The sequence below is a fragment of the Mytilus trossulus genome, chromosome 6 (genome assembly GCF_036588685.1).
Source record: "Mytilus trossulus isolate FHL-02 chromosome 6, PNRI_Mtr1.1.1.hap1, whole genome shotgun sequence".
Lineage (NCBI taxonomy): Eukaryota > Metazoa > Mollusca > Bivalvia > Mytilida > Mytilidae > Mytilus > Mytilus trossulus.
The window spans coordinates 77,054,194-77,075,995 of record NC_086378.1 but is presented as its reverse complement, the minus strand read 5'-3'; the positions used below and the strand labels follow the sequence as shown (position 1 = coordinate 77,075,995).

Genomic DNA, 21,802 nt, shown 5'->3' with positions numbered 1-21,802 from the left:
ACCTGATCATCTACATTAAAGTGGTGATTATTTCATAGTTTTGATGCATTGTGAAAAAAGAAACAATTTAAAATCAAATCAAATCTATACATAAAATACTCTTATTAAGTAGATTTTAATGAGACAAAGTTCTTTGACTGTCAATGCATTTCTGAGGTTTATTTTGGTTTACATGAAAATGATCACTTTATACTTCAAATTCAACTTCCGGTACAAACTTTTGCTGAATCCAAAAAGTGAAAAGTAATATTTTCTATCTTTGCCCCCATTTCCCTTCTAATAGAGATACTAATGAACTTTACAATTATACATGATGTTTAGATAAGTTGTTTTGAATTTGATAAGTATGTTCCTTTGGGTCTGATCATAACGACAAGTCGAAAATTATGCACGAATGGGAGGTTTTTTTCTAGTGTGAATAAGCCAGGAGAGGAGTAATGTACATATTTATTTTAAAGAAAATATTAAATTTCCCATGATTTAAAGTATATTTAAAACCCAATTAAAGTATATATTAAACTTCCCATTTATGGTCATTATTTGAATATATACCCTGTGAACATAAAGTTCATGATGAAATCCATAATTAATCATGTAGTTAAGGTTTGATTCAGCCCCTGTATACATCCACACCCAAGTTACACTGTATGGTGGTGCGCCTGACAGAGGTGAAAATTGCAGATTAGGTTACAGGACCCTGTGCAAAAACTCAGACAGATGTATATATTCTAAATTGGGTTATCCCTCGTCATCTTAAAAAACTGTCATTACTCAAAAAAGACAACTAAATTGTGTTTTCTTGACATTTGTTCATATACATGTACATGTAATATCATCATGTTAATACAGGTATCGGGCCCGTTCGCGCCCAATACACTTTCGCACCCTACACGTTCGCACCTCGCACATTTGCACCCAAAGTCTGTTCGAACCCTACATATTCCCCCCCCCCCCCCCTACTTGTTTGCAGCCAAAATTAATGCAAATTCAAGTTGAATAATTAGAAAGTCATGATTGTTGTTTAAATTGCTTTGATGTAAATACGGCATCTATTAAGCTTGGCATGATTAAAAAATTGAAGATTTTAAATGGAAAACACAAAAGATAATTGTTTTACAGTGACAGCTTAAAAAAAAAACGTTGTCAGAATCTTACTTTATCAGGTTGGGGACAACCCACCAAATGGGGAACTGCTCCCCAAATGAGTAACAATCCTTCATTTGAGTAATCATTTGGTAGTGCTAAAAAACAAAATTATCTTAACTGACTCTTTTTTCTTAAAATGGCACATATTCATGAAAAATGCAGCAACTTTTCCAAAAGATGATTATCCTTATCTTGATTTATTGAGAAGATACAAGCCTATGAAAAATCAGAAAATTTAACTATTTTCAAGGCTTCTAATTTTTTATTCAACACAAAGAAAAAGTTGTCTAAATTTATTTTGAGACAATGACAACAAATTATAGTTAAAGGATTACACTTGCCAAAACTTGAAACCAATAAAGAATTGTGTGCGAACGTGTAGGGTACAAAAGTGAAAGTGTGCAAAACTGCGAACGGGAGTAGGTGCGAACGTGAATGGGCGCAAAAACCATGAAAACAGATTAGGAATTGTTTATACATATATATCTTTTATCTGGACTTATTGCAGAAGGCATTGCCCACTGTTTGTTGCATACGTTGACATGATCATGATGATGTTGAAATGTAAACAATAATAAAAAAGTAATTTTTACATTGAAGACAAAAACATTTTTTGTAAAAGAGGGACAGTCATCATTGTCATCATGGTCATGGCTAAACGTTAAAAAGACTTACTTAAATGAGTGATTTTCTAAATCACTGATTCAAGTAACATTATTTCCAACAGTTGGAAGTAAGAGTTGTCTTTCTTTAATGATCACCTATTAAGTAGTACAAATTAAATTAATCACTTAAATAAGTGATTTAATATTATTGTAGCTTTGAGTATAGAATACTAATGATCCATGGACTAATTACAATGTATCTTTCTAAAATTATCAGAACCAGCATCTGTGTTGATAGGATAATCAGGTCATTTCAGGTGATGACCTTGTACTGAATCTAGGATTATCATCATTGATCAAAATTACTTCTTTAAGTATCAATGATTTCAACACCCCTGAACAGTGAAAATTTTATCCCAAACAGTAGAATTTTATTACATAATCTGAAAGATAAAACCTTGATCTATACAGTAAAAATACTCCCACTGCTTGGAAAAATCTGTTAACGGTATCAGTTTATTATGTAAAGCCATTTTTACAGCATTTTCAACTGGATTTTTGTGACAAAAATGTCGGTTATTGATTTGGGGATGCTCTGCGGCCAGTCAGTCGGGCAGCAATCAAATGTTGTCCGTGCATTAACTCATGAACCGTTCAACCAAAGCTTTTAATATGTTGTTACTGACAACTAAATGAAGGTCAAGTTCAATAATGGCGATTTTGACTTTTACCGTTCAGGAGTTATGGTTCTTGAAAGATTGAAAAATGGAGTTTCCAGTCGTGTCCGTGCATTTACGCATGAACTGTTCTACCAAAGCTTCCCAAATTTTAATATGCTGTTACTGGTGACAAAATGGAGGTCAAGTTCAATAATAACGATTTTGACTTTTACCGTTCAGGAGTTATGGTTCTTAAAAGATTGAAAAATGGTGTTTCCAGTCGTGTCCGTGCATTTTCTCATGAACCATTCTACCAAAGCTTTTCAAATTTTAATATGTTGTTACTGATGACAAAATAGAAGTAAAGTTCAATAATGACAATTTTGACTTTTACCATTCAGGAGTTATGGTTCTTGAAAGATCGTAAAATGGTGTTTCCTTTCTCGTTGTTGCATTTACTCACGAACCATTCAATCTAAGCTTTTCAAATTTTAATATGTTGATACTGATGACAAAATTGAGGTCAAATTTGATATTGACTATTTTGATTTTCACTTTCACTAATCATCAATAATGGTTCTTGTGATATTGCCAGGACACAAATAAATGTTAATAAATTGGGTTTGCTGTCGTTGTGACAGCCTCTTGTTTCAACTAAAATAGAATTTGCAGCTAAATGATAGCATTAGAGGCATAAACCTTGCTACTTAAAAGAAGCAAACAGTTCATGTTTTTTAATTTTACTAATTAAAAAATATTATTTTAACCTGTGTTTAAAATTATGGTAAAACTACAAAATCACATTTTGTGACAAAACTTTGAATTTCGAACTCAAATACACAACATCCAGGATGGATTTTGCTTTTTCCACCAGCCCAGTGTGGGCAGTCCACTCTATAATCTTTTATTTTTTGGGTAAACATATGGATTACAAATGCTTATCTGCTTTTTCAAGTGATTATACTTGCAAGTCTTTAGATTACTCAAAAATCACTTATTTCAATAACAGACAAATAATAGTACACAAGACACAAAATAGAAAACTAAAGACTAAGCTCAACAAACCCTATCAAAAACTGGGGGTGATCTCAGGTGCTCCGATGGGGTAAGCAGATCCTGCACAACATGTGGCATCCGTTGTGTTGCCCTTGGTCCTAAAATAAAAATATGGTTTGTTTCCCCAATCCCGACCCACCCTTCAAAATTGGTACGACTAACAAAATGTTATTGTCAAAACTATATCAAATATTATTTTATTCATTTCCAATTGTCAGGCTTGCTGGATCAATCAATACTGTTCCAGCCTTTTGGAATAAATAAAATTATTTCCCTTCCTACATTTTTACCTACATGTACCCAAATGGCTTGGCAGGGTTGAGATTGAGGAAACAAATTAAACAATATATTAATTTAGGCTTTGTTATTACAAAACTGGTAAATAGTCTAATTCAGTAGGACACATTCTTGAAGAAAAGGGATGGGGATTTTTGTTCTGACATAAGGAAAATATCCTATATCATCTGTGAAACGGTTATTCCATAACGGTCAACCAACTCATGATGGCGTCCATAAAATTTACCAAGGGATGATTTTAACTTCACCATGTCATGCATGTTCACCATTTGGAACTCTTGGGAGATATATAATCTGTATGCAGCCTGCATTGCAGGCACTGCTGGAATGTTGTGTAACATAGAATTGGAAAGTTCACAATTATGAAACTTTTTAATTCAAGGGGACAACAAAAGTGGCCTTATCAATCATATGAATAATATGTTCTCCTTTGTGGAAAACGTTATAACATCCTGCATGAATTTTTTTTTTTTTTTAAATAAAACTTTTTGAAAAAAATTTGAATTATTGTAAAAAATGTAAAATGATTAACATGATTAAAATTTTAAAATATGCCCATGATGACTATATTTTGAAATATACTTTTGATTCAATTAACAAAAAGATTATGAAAAAAATATGAAAATTGATAAACCTGTCTTTGAATAAAAGATATTTAATTCATCAAATCAATTAATGTGTGGGTGTTGCATTGCATTACAAAATGTCTATGTAACAGCTTGCTGTGTCAAGACATAATACAACTAACTTTGACATTTAAAACTATTTTGTTGTGCAACTTTTAGATATCATTATATTAAAAGTTATTTCTTCATAACATTTTTGATTTATATATCAGAAATATATTTTTGTACATGTAAGTATATTGTAAAAGACAGTATTTTAAAAACAGTTGATAACTATCTATTTTAACTTGTAAATGTTATCTTTTTCAATTTAAAGAAATGTGAAGAGATCTAGATTAGTAATAGCTTATTATCATGATTATGTTAGTCAGCACTGAATATTGCATTTTGAGCCAAGTCAAAAATGTATTTCTTTATTCAAATTAGTTCCTCTCATGGAATAAGACTTAAACCATGTGAACTTCCAATATTGAAGGGCAAAGAATTATGATTTTATTGTATAACCTAAATACTATATTAGACTATTTTAGAGAGGATAATAGTTTGGTCTGTGTATTTATCAAGTTTTTGGTTTAACCCATTCAAGGCTTTAGTTGGCAATAGGTCATCACATGGTAAAGGTTGTGTGGTGCCATTTGTTTCTTACCATGCTCACTGTATTTTTTATTTGTGCGTTAATTTGATAACCAAAACATCTTTAATCAACACTGTGGCTATGTGATTGTACTTAGTACAACAACTAGTACTGTATCATTAACCTGTCAACACTGAGATTGAACTCCGCATGTGATAGGTACATTCAACTCTTATTTTAATTGACAAGAATTGTCATGTCTTGTATTCTCCAGTCACTCTGGCTTATATATATTCTACAAATAAAAACTGACCATCATTGAATAACCAATCGTGTTAAAACTAACATATCAATCTTTAACCAACATGGTTTATTTATACTTTGATTGTGTCTGCCCCGCTCTCATGCCCCACAAACTACATCTCAATTCCAATATTTTAGTCTGTTACATAATAGTTTCATCTGGCCTAGCAATTTCGTTTGGTTATACATGTACATACATTTTGTATTTGCATGGATGATGACATGTGCTTCCGAATCTCCTGGACCATGGACAATTCTCCATAAACTGTTAATTCATTATCTATTTTATCATTTGTTGGATGCCATCTTTCTTGGATATCATGCACGCCATGGGTACAGGTTTGGGGTAATTAATTTAAACTAAATTAATGTATGCAGACGTTCACAAAACAATGAAATCAAATATCCTGGAAAATGCAACCACAAAAATAGGTACCTATTGGAATAATTTTTTATCAACAACGTATATGTATCTCTTTTTTGTCTCATTTTATGATTTCATATATCTTTGTAGCTCTATAAAGACAAGAACATCTAATGAAATAAGTATGGTGCTTGAGAAGAGGCAGAGATATGACCAAACCACTGAACATGTTTCTATTATATAAGAAATCAAACCATGGAATCATTGAAGAAGCATTTTTCTATGAATGCAGGAGGTAAAGGAAATGAAACGGAAACATCAAAATCTAAATTCTTCTTGGACATGAACAGCTCTTCGTTCATGTCACATGTTGTGAATGGATATGAAGGTGTGGTGGAGTACATTGATGCATGGAAGAAGTTTGATGGGGCTGGTACCCACCTTATTGATTCCCTGCAGAGTGCTGTGAAAGGAACATGTTATGAGAATCTTGGACAGGAAACCAGTAATGCCTTTAAGTCTGTTCACTCCAGTAGTAATGGCATTGATCCATCAGGAAAGTTGAGAGAGATGGAAAATTTACTGTTTGGTCTGAAAAATCAACTTGAAACAGGAGATGAGAATGACAGGTGCCATTCAAATTTACAAGTATGTTATTAAAGTTGACTTCATTATTTACATACCTGTCAAGTAGTAAATAATTTGTTAAGATTTTTTCATTTCAGTCTTAGCTAAATTAATGCTTAATTAAATGTGTTGAAGTAAATTTTGTTGCTAATGTTTGTTTTAGCTTAGGAACTCACTCATCTCCAAACCATTGACTAACATATTAGTAAAAACAATGATCCTGAATATAGATGTAAAATTGAACTCAATGCAGTGATCCCATAGAATACAGTATGTTCAAGTTAATTTTGAAATTCATTTGGTGATAATGTTCAAGGATTTGATATTACTTTTTAGAGATAGGTGAATATTAAAAAGAATTATTAAGATTTCCTAAAGGGATGTGAAAGTCCTAGTTTGCCCCTTTTTCCATTCAAATTTTTTTATAAATCGTTGATTTAAATTTAATTTATCTTTTCAGATTTTATGTCGGTGCTTATTGCTGTTCTTAAAAGTACAGTTAGACTACCATCAAATGTGTTCTGCCACGGTTGCCTCATTACTCAGTGTACTAGTCCAATCCTACCAGTGTTCAGAAAACAAAGATATTTTACTCCAAATGAGCAACTTAGACATCATACCTCCTTCCCCTAGGCAATCCCCTAGTCGTAATAACTCTCGTAAAAAACAAAACCAAAGCAGCTACTCACCAAAATTGCCTACCAAGCAAAATACTCTAAAATCATCATTTCTCTCACTCTTTGAAAGGAAGAATTCACCAGATGAAAGTAGCAGTGGAACTGCTTTTTATGTGGACATAAGTAAAAACGATCAAAGTGATGGACCAACTAAAGATAACCAGAAAGTGCTAAATAAAGATGTAGTTGTTGACAGTATTGAAGAGCCACATAGTGAGCCTAGGGGAGATGTTCAGACAGGGATTCTGGTACAAATAGGACCAGATCCAACTGATGAAGAACCACCAGAGACCAGTTTAATGAAACCAGTTAGTCCAGGTACAAATTATTGATTATGAGTATGATGGTCAAATATTTGCAGTTCACACATGCAATTGGTCTTTCTCTCTCAGTCTCTCTCTTGGTTTCTTTTATTCTAAAATATCAGCTGCTTGAAAATTGTCACAATGTGAATCTTATTTTGCTGGGCTCACTCACTTGAATAGTTAACATTGTGACTTGCTGCATATATTTTATGATATCAAAGTGTAGAAAACCCAATAATCTTTACATACATGTATTAAGCAAAAGTTTTTTAACTTCTCTGTATCTGCCAATTGTATTTGACCATTAACCAATTCTTATTCATTGTATTCAAATCAAAAGGTTTTGATTGATTATATTTTTACATTCATTTTATTTTTTCAAAACACATAATACTTAATCATGATAATATACAAACATGACAAAGTTACAATGTATATAAATTATTCTTAACAGTGCAGATAATTATAATTAAGTTAATTTTAACATTTCTTACAATCAATTACTAATATTTAAGAACAGTTTTGAGTTTCCCCCTGCAAAGTGACTAATATGTCTATGTTTTGTTTTATTTTTAAAGCAAATTTTTTAAGAAGTAATCAAAAATTGGGAGAGAAAATTTAAAGAGAAAACAAAAACATGTCAAAACAAAAAACAAAATAAAACTGATTTGAAATTCTTGGAAAAAAAGAAGAATTGGCCTTAATATAATTTTGATTGATTATGTTTTAAGTTATTTTTGGTAAAATAATACAAGATTGTTTTCCACAGGTTATACAAAAGATTGAAACTCAGAGAAATAGTTGTTCTGAATAAATTATTTGACAGTCTCATACATTACTTTATTAAGAAGATGTAAAAATAAGGAGATTTGGTATTATTGCTTTATTATTTTGGTCACAGACTAAAGAGTTTTTTCTAACAACCCATTAATGAATTTACTACACATTGTATTTAATATAGATATTGTTGATGGAATACATGTACTTGTATCTTTATATGGTTCTTGCTGTACACAAAGAAAAACTATACCAGTTATTCTTTGCAACGATAATTATAACATGTAGTTCAAAGGATGTCGAATGCAAGTATTCAAGAAAATAGGTGCTCCAGTTAAAAGATATTGCATTTTCCCATTATAATGAGACCTGTTTTACAGAGTATAGTTTGTGTATTGATAATTAGGACAAAATACATAAAAAGAAGAACAATGGATTGAAATGTACAATATTAAAATTTGTATTAGATACATTGATTCAGATTTTATCATTTTTTGTAGCTTTTGATAAGTTCAATGGAAAAAGCTTCAGAAATTCATCTTTCGCCATTTTTTACTCAAAACTGAAATATTTTAATCATTGATTCATTGATATGCCATATTTGTATATTTCCAGATCATAATATAGTAAAACAGACATCAAGCATAACACCTTTAGCATCTGCTGAAGAATTAGATAGTGTTATCAACTTATTGTCTGCATGTGGAACCCAGCCAAAACACATGGAAACCATCCATGAAAACCAACTTACTGTGCCAAGTATTTACACATCACGCACACCCTCTCCTGGGAGTGATGAAATGAGGCCAAGCAAAGTTCAACCACAGAGGCACTCAGAAGGATCTCTGGATTTTTCTGGAATGGGAGGAGTTGGTCGTAACACCTGGCCTCATCGCTCAAGCTTGCCTAGTGTAGCATTGAGTGGCCATATGAATTATCATGATGTGATGGGTACTGGGGGTACATTACCAAGAAGGTTTTCACATGAACTGAACCGTCCTAATCCAAACTTTCTAAGTCCACAGCCATCTACCAATGCATTAACTGGTTCTAACTGGTCATTCCCAGATTATAAATATGGAAACAGGACCTGGCCAATGAACAGCATGTCTGCACAATGGTAGGTATCATAAATACATATTAAGTTACAAACATATCGTAAAGTGGGTTATTTTTCGCTTATTTTCATGGATATAACAAAATCTCCAAAATAAATTCTGCTTAACTAAAAGTTTACATGCAAAGGTATTGATAAAAGTTTTAAATCCCCCCAAAATAACTGCCAAAATATTTTGTATACCTTATTCAATAAAAATCGTGAAAATTTACATCCAGGAAAATGACATGCTATACGGTAGTATGCTTGTTTGAGACCTTTTTGGAGAGAAATCACCAATTTTTTGTCTTAAATGTTATGAAATTGTACGTCATTTTTGCAGCAGTCTCTATCATTAACTCATAAGATAAATAAAAAAAATGAAAATTGAGGGTTTTTGGATGGGGTTTACATGATAGAGAATAATGGGCATATTAGATAAAGAATAGAGAAAATCGGCACAATAAAATAAAGAATACAGACAAATCACTATTCAGCAAAATGGATAAAGAAAATGGTAAATCATGGTAAATTGGCAAAAAAAAATAAAGATTTGAGAAGAATTGTGTGGTTTAATATAGATAATTAGTTTGCTTAAACATAAAAAAATAAATTTAGTTTGTTTGAAAAATAAAGCATTTTTTTAATTTTTTTATTCAATTGTTTTTATTCTCTTGATGGAAACATAATAATTTTGCTATTTAGTTCATTTGAAATATATAGTAAATTTCTGAACAAAAAAAAAATATGTTTATATCAGCAGAAAATAATAACCTTCAACAACAAATATACAACCAAATAAACAAATAAACCTGTGAGTGTGACAACTCTACTGCTACTTTTAAAGGTACCAAATAGATATTAAAATATCTATCCAGAAATGGCCCACATTTTTGGTTTTGTTAAAAAAAACATAGTTTATCAAGAAAAAATATATTTATTTCAGCTCAGATACTCTAAACAGTCTAAATAGTAGCTGGTCTGCTATACAGGATTATATAAATGATTTTTCTCTTTACTTTCAGCTCAGATACTTTAAACAGTCTAAATAGTAGCTGGTCTGCTATACAGGACTCTGACGATCTCAGTGACGATTCTTCCTGCGGAGAACAGTTTTTTGCTGTAGGGCTGGACCTTGTACATGCAATGGATTCAAAGTAAGCTTTTTGCAAATATATGTACTTTGAATAAACTAAATATGAAATTTGTACCATTGTTAATCACATTATTTCTAAAAGACCATCTGTGAAAAACATGAATAATAAACAGCTGCGCCATGAGCGCATGATACGCCTGACGTCTTGCGTGGAATTTTCATGCAATAATCAGAAATAGTTTCTAAGAAAGTTTTAAGCAATAACCATATATTGTTTTTGAGACACGGAGGGACATGTGAAACCCCCCACCTTTTTTTTTTTTTTTTACAAAATACTAAATATCACTAAGATAAAATTTTGAATCATCACCAAAAAGTATACACTACAGATCTTTACATTAATACAACATAGAAGTGTGTAAAGTTTTAAGCAATAATAAAATTGTTTTTGAGATACGACACAACATGTAAAAAAAAAACTCCCCCTTTTTTACAAAATACTCCATTACTCAAAAATGAAATTTTTAATCATCACCAAAAAGTATACAGATCTTTAGATTAATATAACAAAGACATGTGTAAAGTTTTAAGCAATAATCATAAATCGTTTTTGAGATATGGCGCGACATGTAAAAAAAACCTCCCCCTTTTTTACAAAATACTCAATAACTCAAAAATGAAATTTTGAATCATCACCAAAAAGTATACAGATATAAAGATTAATATAACTAAGAAGTGTGTAAAGTTTTAAGCCATTATGAAGAATCGTTTTTGAGATACGGTGCGACATGTGAAAAAAAACACCCCCCCTGTTTTAGTTACAAAGTGCCGTAACTCAAAAAGTTTAAATCTTATTTTCACCAAAAAGTATACAGATCATTTGACCATCATAAGAAACAACTATATTAAGTTTCATGAAATTTGGATAAGTCGTTCTCAAGTTACGGTGCGACATGTTTACGCCGGACAGACGGACGCAATTGAGTTTCCAATGATATTAATAAGACATTTAGAGAATTCAATCAAAATAGAAATTAAAAAAAACACTGACAAAAAAGGCACTAAGATGATAGATCACCTTTACCAGGTGGAATTTAATAAAACCATTAAAAGAATTTATGTCAGTTTTAGAATGACAGTGCAATCTGTGTATTACGACACAAAAGGGGAACAGAAAAAAATATCAGATTAAGCAGGGTGTAGGAATAATCTGTTTTTTTCTGCAAGGATAGGCATATTTCATGACCAAATAATGTGTTGATTATAGCAGGATGTTTTAATACTCAGGTGTCAGATTAGGCAGGTTACACTGTTTATTTAATTTTGTTGTTTATTACAATAACAGGAATGAAAGTAGTGACGAAGAAACAGACAAAAACATGAAGAATACAGATGAACAAAATGTTGTAAGTTTTACATTTTATGATTATTTTAGCTTTCAAATATAATTTACTGTATAAACTGATTGATATCACACTTATGCTTAGAGTGAAAAAATATCATCTTACAGTATTAAAAATTTGGAACCCTGTTTTGTTATTCATGAATTGTATTGAGTGTTTGATGGCAGAAGTATAGAATTCCTTAACAATATCTTTATAATTAGAGTTTGTATGAGAATTCACTAGCTTTCTATAAGACTTACTTTAACCTTATAATTGCATTGGTATTATTTGGGTAAAAAAAAAATCAAAAGAAAAAAATCAAGAATCTGCTTAAATTTTGGCAAATGGCCTTTTATGAGCTATTAAGGCTGAAATAAAAAGATGAATAAGTGTAATGGGCAAAATATTTTATCTTGTACAGTATGGGTAAAAAAATCAAGGATTCGTAACATCTAAAACAAATTCCAAAACCTCACCTTAGTACATCTTTAAAGGGAACTTTTAAAAATAAATATATCACATGTCTCATTTGAGAACTTGTCCTGAAATGATCTTCCATGTAATTTTAGGACATCTTGTCATCAGTATCATGGTCTCAGAAACAGTCATGGCCATCATCCAATCAGACTGCAGCTGTATCACCATGTGACCAAGGGAGAAACCAATCACATCGTCCATTATCTATGCAGTGGAGTGACCCCCTTGCCAATAGAAACATGTGGCCTTCTGCACCAGGTTTGACTTAATTACAAATTAATATACAAATATAAATTGAAAAGCAAAAATAATCATTGATGAAAGATATAAGCAAAAAATTACAGGTGCGCATTTCAGGCTCTTGATAGCCTCTTGTTTGAATGGTGATGTTCTTTTTCCCAATTCTTTAAATGTGTGCATATTTCCCAAAATCATTGACTAGGCTTGTGGCAGTTGTGACATTTTAGATTTCAATGTACAAAATATTGGTATACCTTGATAATTTATTAAGTCAGGTATTTTGTATGCATCTATCTATTTAAAGGTTTGGTATATATTTAAGTAAAAAAAAATATTGTTTTTATAGTTTCATAGTTATGGCTGATATGTTATATATATTTATATGTTTATTTTATTAGGACTCCAGAATGTTCAGAATATACCTGGCTTTGGACACTTACAATAAAGAAAAGAAACAGGGTACCAGTTTAAAATGGATTCCTAATGGTCACAGATTATTACAACACAGTATTGCTATTGTAGTCTATAACTTTCATATAAGGAATTGTATCAAGCCACTTTTTTTAATTCTTATTATTTATCTGATATTTACAATACAGTATAAACTCATCAATTATTATTTCAGTGAATATGGGACGCTGATTATTTTTTTTATTTTGACAGCAGTAATTTGAAAATGTTAGGATTCACAAAACAAATCTATTTATAGTTGATTCTATTCACACTTTTAAAAAATATCCCTCATAATCCCATTATTATACACATGATTTGCTTTTGTTTCAATTGATTCGACTTTAATTTTTGATGAGTTAAATCATCTGTTTAAATGATATCTGTTTAGCAAATTTTTTTCAGTTATAAGATCTCAATTATTTAACAGTTTAATAAGTTGTGGAAAATTAAGGTGGTACCTAACACTACAGGGATATAACTCTGTAAAATCAGCTGAACATTTTTTTAAATTACTTTGCGTTGTGAAGGCAATTTTAAACTTCTCAATGATCAAAATTAGTGTTTGTCAAACTGCTATATAACCAGTGTAATTTTTCTGATGAAATGGTTGGTTCAAATTTTTGGAAATTTTTATATTCTTGTCAAAGGGTCAAAGTAAATACTTATTCAAAATTTTATAAAAATTAAACAAGCCAAATTAATTTTGGTGAAGGTGTTGGGTACCACCTTAACACACACCTAAATGTGTTTATTTTTATTTTATAAGAAAAACTAGTCACCTTTTTATATAAACAAGCACTCATGTTTGAGATTACCTATTGAAATGTCATATGATAATGTCACATGACAACATGTGTTTGTTATTTAATTGACCTTTTCAGAATCTAAAGTACATAATGAGTAATCTCATTGTTCGTACATGAAAATGAAAATAACTTAACTTCATTGGTTCAATTTCCATTGTTTAGAATGTTTTAAACCAATCACAACATTTTGTTGAATGCTTTTGAAATTTTACCTAGTATGCAATAGATTCTGAAACGGCGAATTTCAAATTTATTTACCAAAATATTAGACAGAATTGAATTCCATTTCCATATATGCATGTTAATTTTGTTGTTTACAATATAGGTCTTGTTGGTTTATGTTTGTTAAGTTGTTGAAGTTGTTAAATACTTTTAAAGTATTGTCATTTTTTTGTTGTTTGATTTTATGATATTATGAATAGTTTTTGAAGTACCAAAAATTTACTTTTATATAATAGTTTTTCTTTGTCTTTATTTGATGATTAACATCTATAACAAAAATATTTATAAATCAATAAAAAGAGATGTTGAATATATATCAATAAGACACCAACCTAACATTACAAATCCTTAATGACAGATTTTACTTTGTGTCCTATTTAATCTTGATAAAGCAAATTTATAAAAGTCAAATACTTTCTGAATTAACATGACATACATTGATTCACATTACTTTTTCTTCCGTCTTTGATTACTTTCTTTATTCAACAGATGTGATTTTGACATCAAGCCAATTTTAAAATCGATAAAATATAATTCTCCAAAGACAATGTTGGTATTATATTTTTCCTTATTAAAGGGAAATAATCCAATACAATGTGTATATCATGTGATATCTTTTAATTGACTTCTTAAATTACATGATGTATTGTTCTGTGTAAATCTGAAAGGGCATTGAGATAACGGCACAAAAGTAAACAGTTTTAAATTACTGTTTAACAAATAATTATGTATGATGTTATTGTTTATTTCTACTGCATGATATTTATTTATTTACTCAAAACCAAACTATATAAACTTTTCCCCCAATGTGGATCGACTTAGTGATGGGTTTTCTGTTGCCCAATGTTTTTTAGTTTTTTTATATAGTATATTACAGAATGTTGTGAATCTTTTTATGTTTTTTCAACCTTTTTTTGACACTTTGTTTTCTCCTTTCCGTTTTTGCCATGTAAAATATATCCATTGAAAATGATGAATAATTACAACAGTTACATTTATATTTAAGATTCATATTGGTTGTTAATGGCAAGCATCTTGCTTACACTTAAATAATCTGTTTGCCAATTTCCCATTATTGACCCTGTAATTAGAGATCCTTTTTAGCTCACCTGGCCCGAAGGGCCAAGTGAGCTTTTCACATCACTTGGCGTCCGGCATCGTCCGTCGTCGTTATGAGATGACAATACAATACAGAGGCAGATCCAGTCATTTTTGAAAGGGGGGTTCCAACCTAGCCTAAAGGGGGGTTCCAACTCAATGTTCTGATTTAAAAACATTGAACATCCAAAACAAAAGTGGTGTTCCAAGGAATGACTTTCTTCCAACTAGTGTAGATTATAAAAATCTCTAGTTTAATCATATTCATTTTATTTTATTAAAAGCCATCTGAGAATCAATGTATGGTGCTATACTGTAGAAACAATTGTTTTCAACTATTTGACATTTTATAATGTCTTAAGGTGTGATGTTTTGCATTACTTTTGATGCAACATTAATATCTAAAGCCTTAGAAGTAGTTAGTTATTTTAAAATAGTCATATTTTTTAAAAATTTCAAAAAACTTCAAGCATAGAATTTTTTTTTTCTTTTTACACAATATAAAATATTCACACTAAGTATCCTTATCACTCCACATACTTTGGATTTGGATACCTGATGTGATACTGTTGTGTCATACAATATTGCTATTTAATTGATCTTAACTTGTCCTTAGAACAAACTTTAAATGCCATTAGACTGCATATAACTCAAAACAAGGACAATTAAAAGTTTTCTTGAAAATTTCAAATTTATGTACAAAATATCCCTTGAAAAATTTGAATTAAAAGAAAAAAAAATAATGAAAATATAACTGACCACTTTTTTAAGTTGCTTTTCTTCTAAAAGAAAGTATCTTTTTACATTTATACATTATGAAAGGAGTAGGTCGGGTAAGGGCGATTTTGGCCTCAAATTTCAGGTTCATCAAACGAAAAATTTTGAACACTTTTTAAACACTTAAGTGTCTATTTCAATTGATTCAATTATATTATGTAAACGATTTTAACTGATTTTGTCATTAAAAGGCTCCGATTCTAGCTCAAATATGGAAAATCTATGAAATATGCCAAAAAACTGTCAATTTTTAGATCGCTTTTGTCAAAAATGAAAGTGGCCGCATCCGTGTTCATCCTCAACCTTTATATATGTTATGTATTATCATCAAATACAACTTACATTTTAATATTATAAATGAACACAAATGTGGCCACTTTCATTTAAGACTAAAACCGTCAAAAATTTAACTAAAATGCTAAAATTGTGAAGATTTCAGTAATTTGGCATGACTTTATGATGTTAGTACCCGATATATGTGCATTGTATTGTCAAAAACAACACATATTTATGTTGCAGAACCATTCTTCTTTCCAATAGATAACTAGAAATTTACATTTTAACAATTTTGTAAAATTGCTATATTTTGGGGCCAAATAAGGGTCTTACCGGTCCTACTCCTTTGTCACAGCCTTTTCAAATTTCAATAAATGATATTACTTATTGTTCTGATATGTAGAAAGTTATACTGGTACTACTACAGGGGTGTTGGTTGCACAGTCACTCTATAAGTTGTATATGTAAATATTTTTGTCATAACAAAATTTGTTCTTTTATGTTTCTGTGATAAATTAATTTTAGAAATCGGCATGTTCCAGGTGAACATGGATGTTTAGATATGTTACGTGTATTTTGATTGGTTTACAGTTGTTTAGAGATGAACATTTAGATATTACGTGTATTTTGATTGGTTTACAGTTGTTTAGAAATAATAATGTTCTCATTATATGTTATGTGTTCTAATTTTGTATTTGTGTTATTATGAGGATTGTATTACTTACCTCAGCTTTTTTATGGGCAGACATTTTAATTGATATGCTATTCAATCTTATTTGAGAAATATCAGGGTATAATTTAACCAATTAAAAGTTCTGAATAACGCAAAGTAATGGTACATTGTTCGGAGTTTTTAGATGCACTTTAATTCTCAATGTTTCACCTTATTTCTTTGACAAAATCATTTCCTGATTTGAATGTGGCAATGTGGGTCAAATTTTCATAAGGGTACACTACAACATTGTGATTGGTTGAAATCATCCAAAACAATGGATAACCAACCAATGGCATACCATCATTTTGATTTTGTTGCTGAAGTAATGAAATTACCCTAATATTTTGAGATTCTGACACTGCAAATTGAATAAGATGTATTGAGAGTAACACTAAATAAAACAGAGTAATATATGCTTTAAACAGTTTTAATTTTCCTGTCCATCAGTTTCAGATTAATTTATTTCCATATCAATATATATCGTTTTAGTATTTCCATACTTTAAACTTTTATATCATTTGCTGCAAAATTTTCAGTTCATATATTACAATTTTAGGGTGATTAATTATTAGGTATTTTTGAGAAAATGACTTAGTGATCATTTTATTTTAATTTCAGTGTTATTGAATATCAGTATTAAACAATATGAATATTGTAATTTATATGGTAGACAAATATACAGTGTATTGACTGTCAGGAACAGTAAACAAATTGTGAACCTACAGTATAATGTTATGCTCAATGCTTTATTAGAAAACTTTCTTAAATACCATGTATAATTATTATTGAGAATTATCTTTTTAAGTTCTTTTTGAAAATCTAATTTTGTATAATAATTGTTTTTGTAAAATGAAAGTGTAGTTTTAGATAATTATTACTTGCAGGAGTCAAGATTATAAAATTAAGTTGGACTTGGATGAGAGTTAAAAAATATAAAGTCTCTCCTCCATCTTTGCGTTGTTAATTATGAAAAAATTGTTTTGTTTAAAAATGTAATAGCGAAATAATTCAAACTTTTATGAAGTATGAAAGGGGTCACTTGTAAATGAACTCCTCCTCTGCCTTAACAATAGGTCTTTGTGTTTACCCATAATTCCCTAGTTGCTGAGATATTATTATACTAGTGCTTTAATGGTGTTCTGATTCATTTTTTGTATGATATTAATTCATCCAGTTTTTGGAAAGTTGTGGGTATTTTTTAGATGATTTTTCCTGTTTGTAATGTCATCTGGTATGAATTTAATTATTTTGGAAATAAACTTTGCTGTGCAAAGACTAATAAAGAATAAAATGATATGTATTTGTCTTGTTTTGAATGTTGGAAGGCATCTATGAGCACCATCTTGTGACACATATCCTTCAGAACTACTATTGTTTAGTTTAATTAAGATTCTCCTTATCTTCTTGGGCAGGAACATTTGTATTTAAGGAATGACTGTAACATTTTTGTTCTGTCTATAAAGAAGTGATATAAAAATATTACAGTCATCCTTTATAATTGAATTCTAAATAAGTCATCATGAAAAAGTTAGTGACATCAAGGTAAGATGACATCTATAGGCTGATAGACCAAAAAATTCAGAAAATCAGTAGACGTATTACATTTAAAATTAAGTTATTAATATTTAACACCAAAATGTTTTTCATGTGAATCCAATATCCAGTTTACTTAAAGTTTAACATTATAAATTGTTATAGAAATAAGAAGATGCGGTACGAGTGTAAATGAGACATTTCTTCATTGATGTAACAATTTGTAACAGTAAACCATTATAGGTATTATCAAAGTATGGCCTGTTACACAAAGCCTTGGCTTAGACAACTGCAACTATTTAGACCCCCCCCCCCCCCCCCCCCCCCCCAAATGACTACTGTCAAACCATTCAAAACGGATAACCAATGGTCTATCCTATAAAATAAATGAGAAATGATAAACACTTATAAACTACATCAACAAACGATAACTTCTGAATTTCAGGTTCCTGACTTAACCCTGAAACAGTAGTGTAACATCATAAAGTATCAGGTTATAAGTTATAACTTTATAACCATTTGAAGGGTATCACTTAAACAAGTTCATATAATTTATGATGGAAGAAAATCTTTTGCCTTTCTTTTACATGCATATAAGGATGATAACATGCTCATGTGTATAAATATAATCATGAACTCTCCTTTGTAAAGTCATAAATGCTGACTTTAATTAATTACATGCTAGTTTACATTGCAAGTCTCTTTCTGACCCTGACATTATACTGATTTGGATCATACCCATCTCTGCTCTTGCTTTTAAACAAGATGGTAAATAAAAGAAGCTGCAAGTGCCAATTTTGACACCTTTTGTTGAAAGTGATGTTTTATAACATTTGGTTGAGGCAAACTGATGTTTTTATATGCACATTTACGGGACGTATTATGGTAAAGCATTGTTCTTCAGTCCATCACACTGTCCATCTGTAGGTCGTCAACATGTAGAATTTTAACTCAAAAAGGCTTTAACCAGTTTGCATAAAACTTTCGTCAATTGATTATATTTATTGGAATCCGCTCCCTTTCCTTTTTTATAAATTTTAGATTTTACATTTTGGAGCAATGGGGTGTTTTTCAGTAAAAAAAAGTTTTATATTTTTCAGATTTCGGACAATAACTAAAAAAAATGTTCAGCAGTTCTCATGAAACTGGTGAATTGTTTATATCTATTGATGTAATCTCCCTTTTGATTTACTCGAATTTCTAATATGATATTGAAAAGTAATTGAACTTTATTCTTTTGAAACGGAACAGCATATCATGCTCTTTTGGCGCAATTGTTTATAACATTTGTAAAGGGGCATAACTCTAGAATGGATAAAGTGACTCCACTAATATTCAACCTTGATCTATGTTTTGTAGTTATAAGCTTTGCATATATAATTTTCACATCATTAATCCTGGTACCTTTGATAACTTTTAGTTGATGAGGCAAACTAAAATTAAAGAACTGAAACCAACATTGGGACGTACGGACACACAAGGGTTATACTTAATGCCTTCTCTGCTTCAGGATATTTCTTTTATATTTTGAACCCAATGCTATTTTTATCACTTACTCACTCATTGTCTTCATGTCTGTGAGCACATAAAGCCTCAACCAGTACTCGCCTCATTTGCCTGTCTACCAGCTTCTCAATCTCTTTCTTGGTCTCCCCTAGGTCTTTCATCTCAGTTTCTACCAAACTACACCAGGTCTCTTTTGACCTTCCTCTTTTTCTTCAGGTGTCAGTAATCCTGATTATATCCCCATTTCCTTTCCTCAACACATGATCAATCCAGCGCCAGCTCTTCTTTTTAATCTCCTTCTCAATACAACATTAATTGGTTTTGTGATACAGGTCTTTGTTGATTATCTTATTGGGCCTGAAACGCTTGCAGATTTTCCTCAAGCTGGAGTTATTTAATGATGATAGCCTTTTCATGTCTGAATGAATAATTCTCCAGAATTCTGCCACATATAGAAGTACTGAATTCACATTGCTGGCGTATATCCTGATCTTCGTTTTCAGACTGAATGACCCTCTCTTACATATGGGCCCTGATTGGTAGAATGCATATCTGGCTTTGCTAATTATTGATCATTTATCTTTTGCTGTTTCATTGGAGTAACTTGGCATGCTTCCAAGAGTATGCAAAGTCCTCAAAATGCAACCTCTTCTTTAATGAGTTTTCAAAGTACACTGGTTGTATTGTGTTACTGGTAATGTTCACGAGCTTGGTCTTCTTCTCATTTATAGTCAGGCTCATACTTAGCGCTGTTTCATTCAGTCTGTTGGTTTTGCTCTGCAAGTTATTGCTGTTGCAAAAAAGAAGACAGCTATCATAAGCAAACTTTATATCTTCTAATAAAGAATTCATAGTCCATCTGATGCCTGTCACTTCATTTCCAAATGTTGTTCTCAAACACTGTGATGAATAAGATCGGAGATATAATACACCCTTCTGGTACTCTAGATGTTACTATGAATAATTCTGACTGTTGACCGTTTATGTAATACACAGCATACATAGTTTATCTAAAAAAATTGTATTAAGGTGATTATTTTAAATGGTAACCCATATGCCCTAAAGATGGCTCATAATCAACTTCGTATAATGCTTTCAAAGGCTTTGCGAAAGTCGATGAAATTAAGGTCTAGCTTGTTTTGCCACTCTATACTTTTGCTCTATTTCATTTCTGATGGTAAAAACCATACATTTTCTATCTGATCTAAACCGTGTCTGCTCTTTTCTCAGAATGTCATCTATAGCATCATCTGTTTAAAAGTATCCACAGTAGTATCTTGCTAGGTACTGACAGCAAAGTTATACCTAATATCCCCCCCCCCCCCCAGTTTTTGGTTCGTGTTGCATACTCTTTAGATTTCTATATAGTGCATTGTTTTCTAATGTTTGTCTGTGTGTCTTTTTATTTTTTAGCCATGCCGTTGTCAGTTTATCTTCGAACTATGAATTTGACTGTCCCTCTGGTTTCTTTCGCCCTCTTTCATACCACTTAAGTTGTTGTAGTCATTTCGATCATCTTTCTTGAGTAGATTTATTATCAATTTATGAGACCCTTCGTCCAATCATTGAGGAAAGTGTCATGCCTCCAGATATGTTTAAACAGTTCATGAAAGATGATTGTGCTAGTTTCTAGGTCTTCTAGGCAACAGTAGCTTACCGCTGTTCAAAATTAATTTATCGATTATTGAAGAAGAAAAAACAGTCCGGGTTACAAACTAAAACTGAGGGAAACACATCAAATATAAGAGAACTACGCCACAACAGAAACACACCTTTAAAATGTAACACACACAGAAATGAACTATAATATAACAATGGCCATTTTCCTGACTTGGTACAGGACATTTAAAAAAATTAATGGTGGGTTGAACCTGGTTTTGCGGCATTCCAAATGTCCCGCTTTTATGGCAAATAGGACCAAAAGTGTGCCTAAAACGTTGTGCTGTAAGCAATTCAGCTGATAATGCATCTAAGCCATGCGATTTCCCATTCTTCAGTCTGAGTATTCCCTTATTGATCTCATCCCTTGATACTTCCCCAATATTTATGTCTAGTTGCACTCCGAACTGTTATATAATTGTAACATCTCCCTGGTGTTCAGTGCTC

The 21,802-nt window shown here is 31.0% G+C and overlaps 1 protein-coding gene across 1 annotated transcript; it reads left to right on the top strand.

The window, feature by feature from the left end:
• Positions 1 to 199: 199 nt before the first annotated feature.
• LOC134721893 (uncharacterized) lies at positions 200 to 12,966 on the top strand. The gene is made up of 8 exons (XM_063585164.1): positions 200 to 243; positions 5,781 to 6,278; positions 6,718 to 7,252; positions 8,632 to 9,136; positions 10,138 to 10,269; positions 11,554 to 11,614; positions 12,163 to 12,328; positions 12,709 to 12,966. Exons 2-8 carry the CDS (start codon positions 5,886 to 5,888, stop codon positions 12,753 to 12,755), a joined length of 1,839 nt encoding a protein of 612 aa, XP_063441234.1. The 5' UTR covers positions 200 to 243; positions 5,781 to 5,885; the 3' UTR covers positions 12,756 to 12,966.
• Positions 12,967 to 21,802: the final 8,836 nt, after the last annotated feature.

Bases quoted from the DNA above. Each gene is read 5' to 3' on its own strand.
- LOC134721893 (XM_063585164.1), top strand. From the start codon at position 5,886: ATGGAATCATTGAAGAAGCATTTTTCTATGAATGCAGGAGGTAAAGGA. The intron at 7,253-8,631 runs GTACAAATTATT...GTATATTTCCAG, and splicing joins AATGAAACCAGTTAGTCCAG to ATCATAATATAGTAAAACAG. The intron at 9,137-10,137 runs GTAGGTATCATA...CTTTACTTTCAG, and splicing joins AACAGCATGTCTGCACAATG to CTCAGATACTTTAAACAGTC.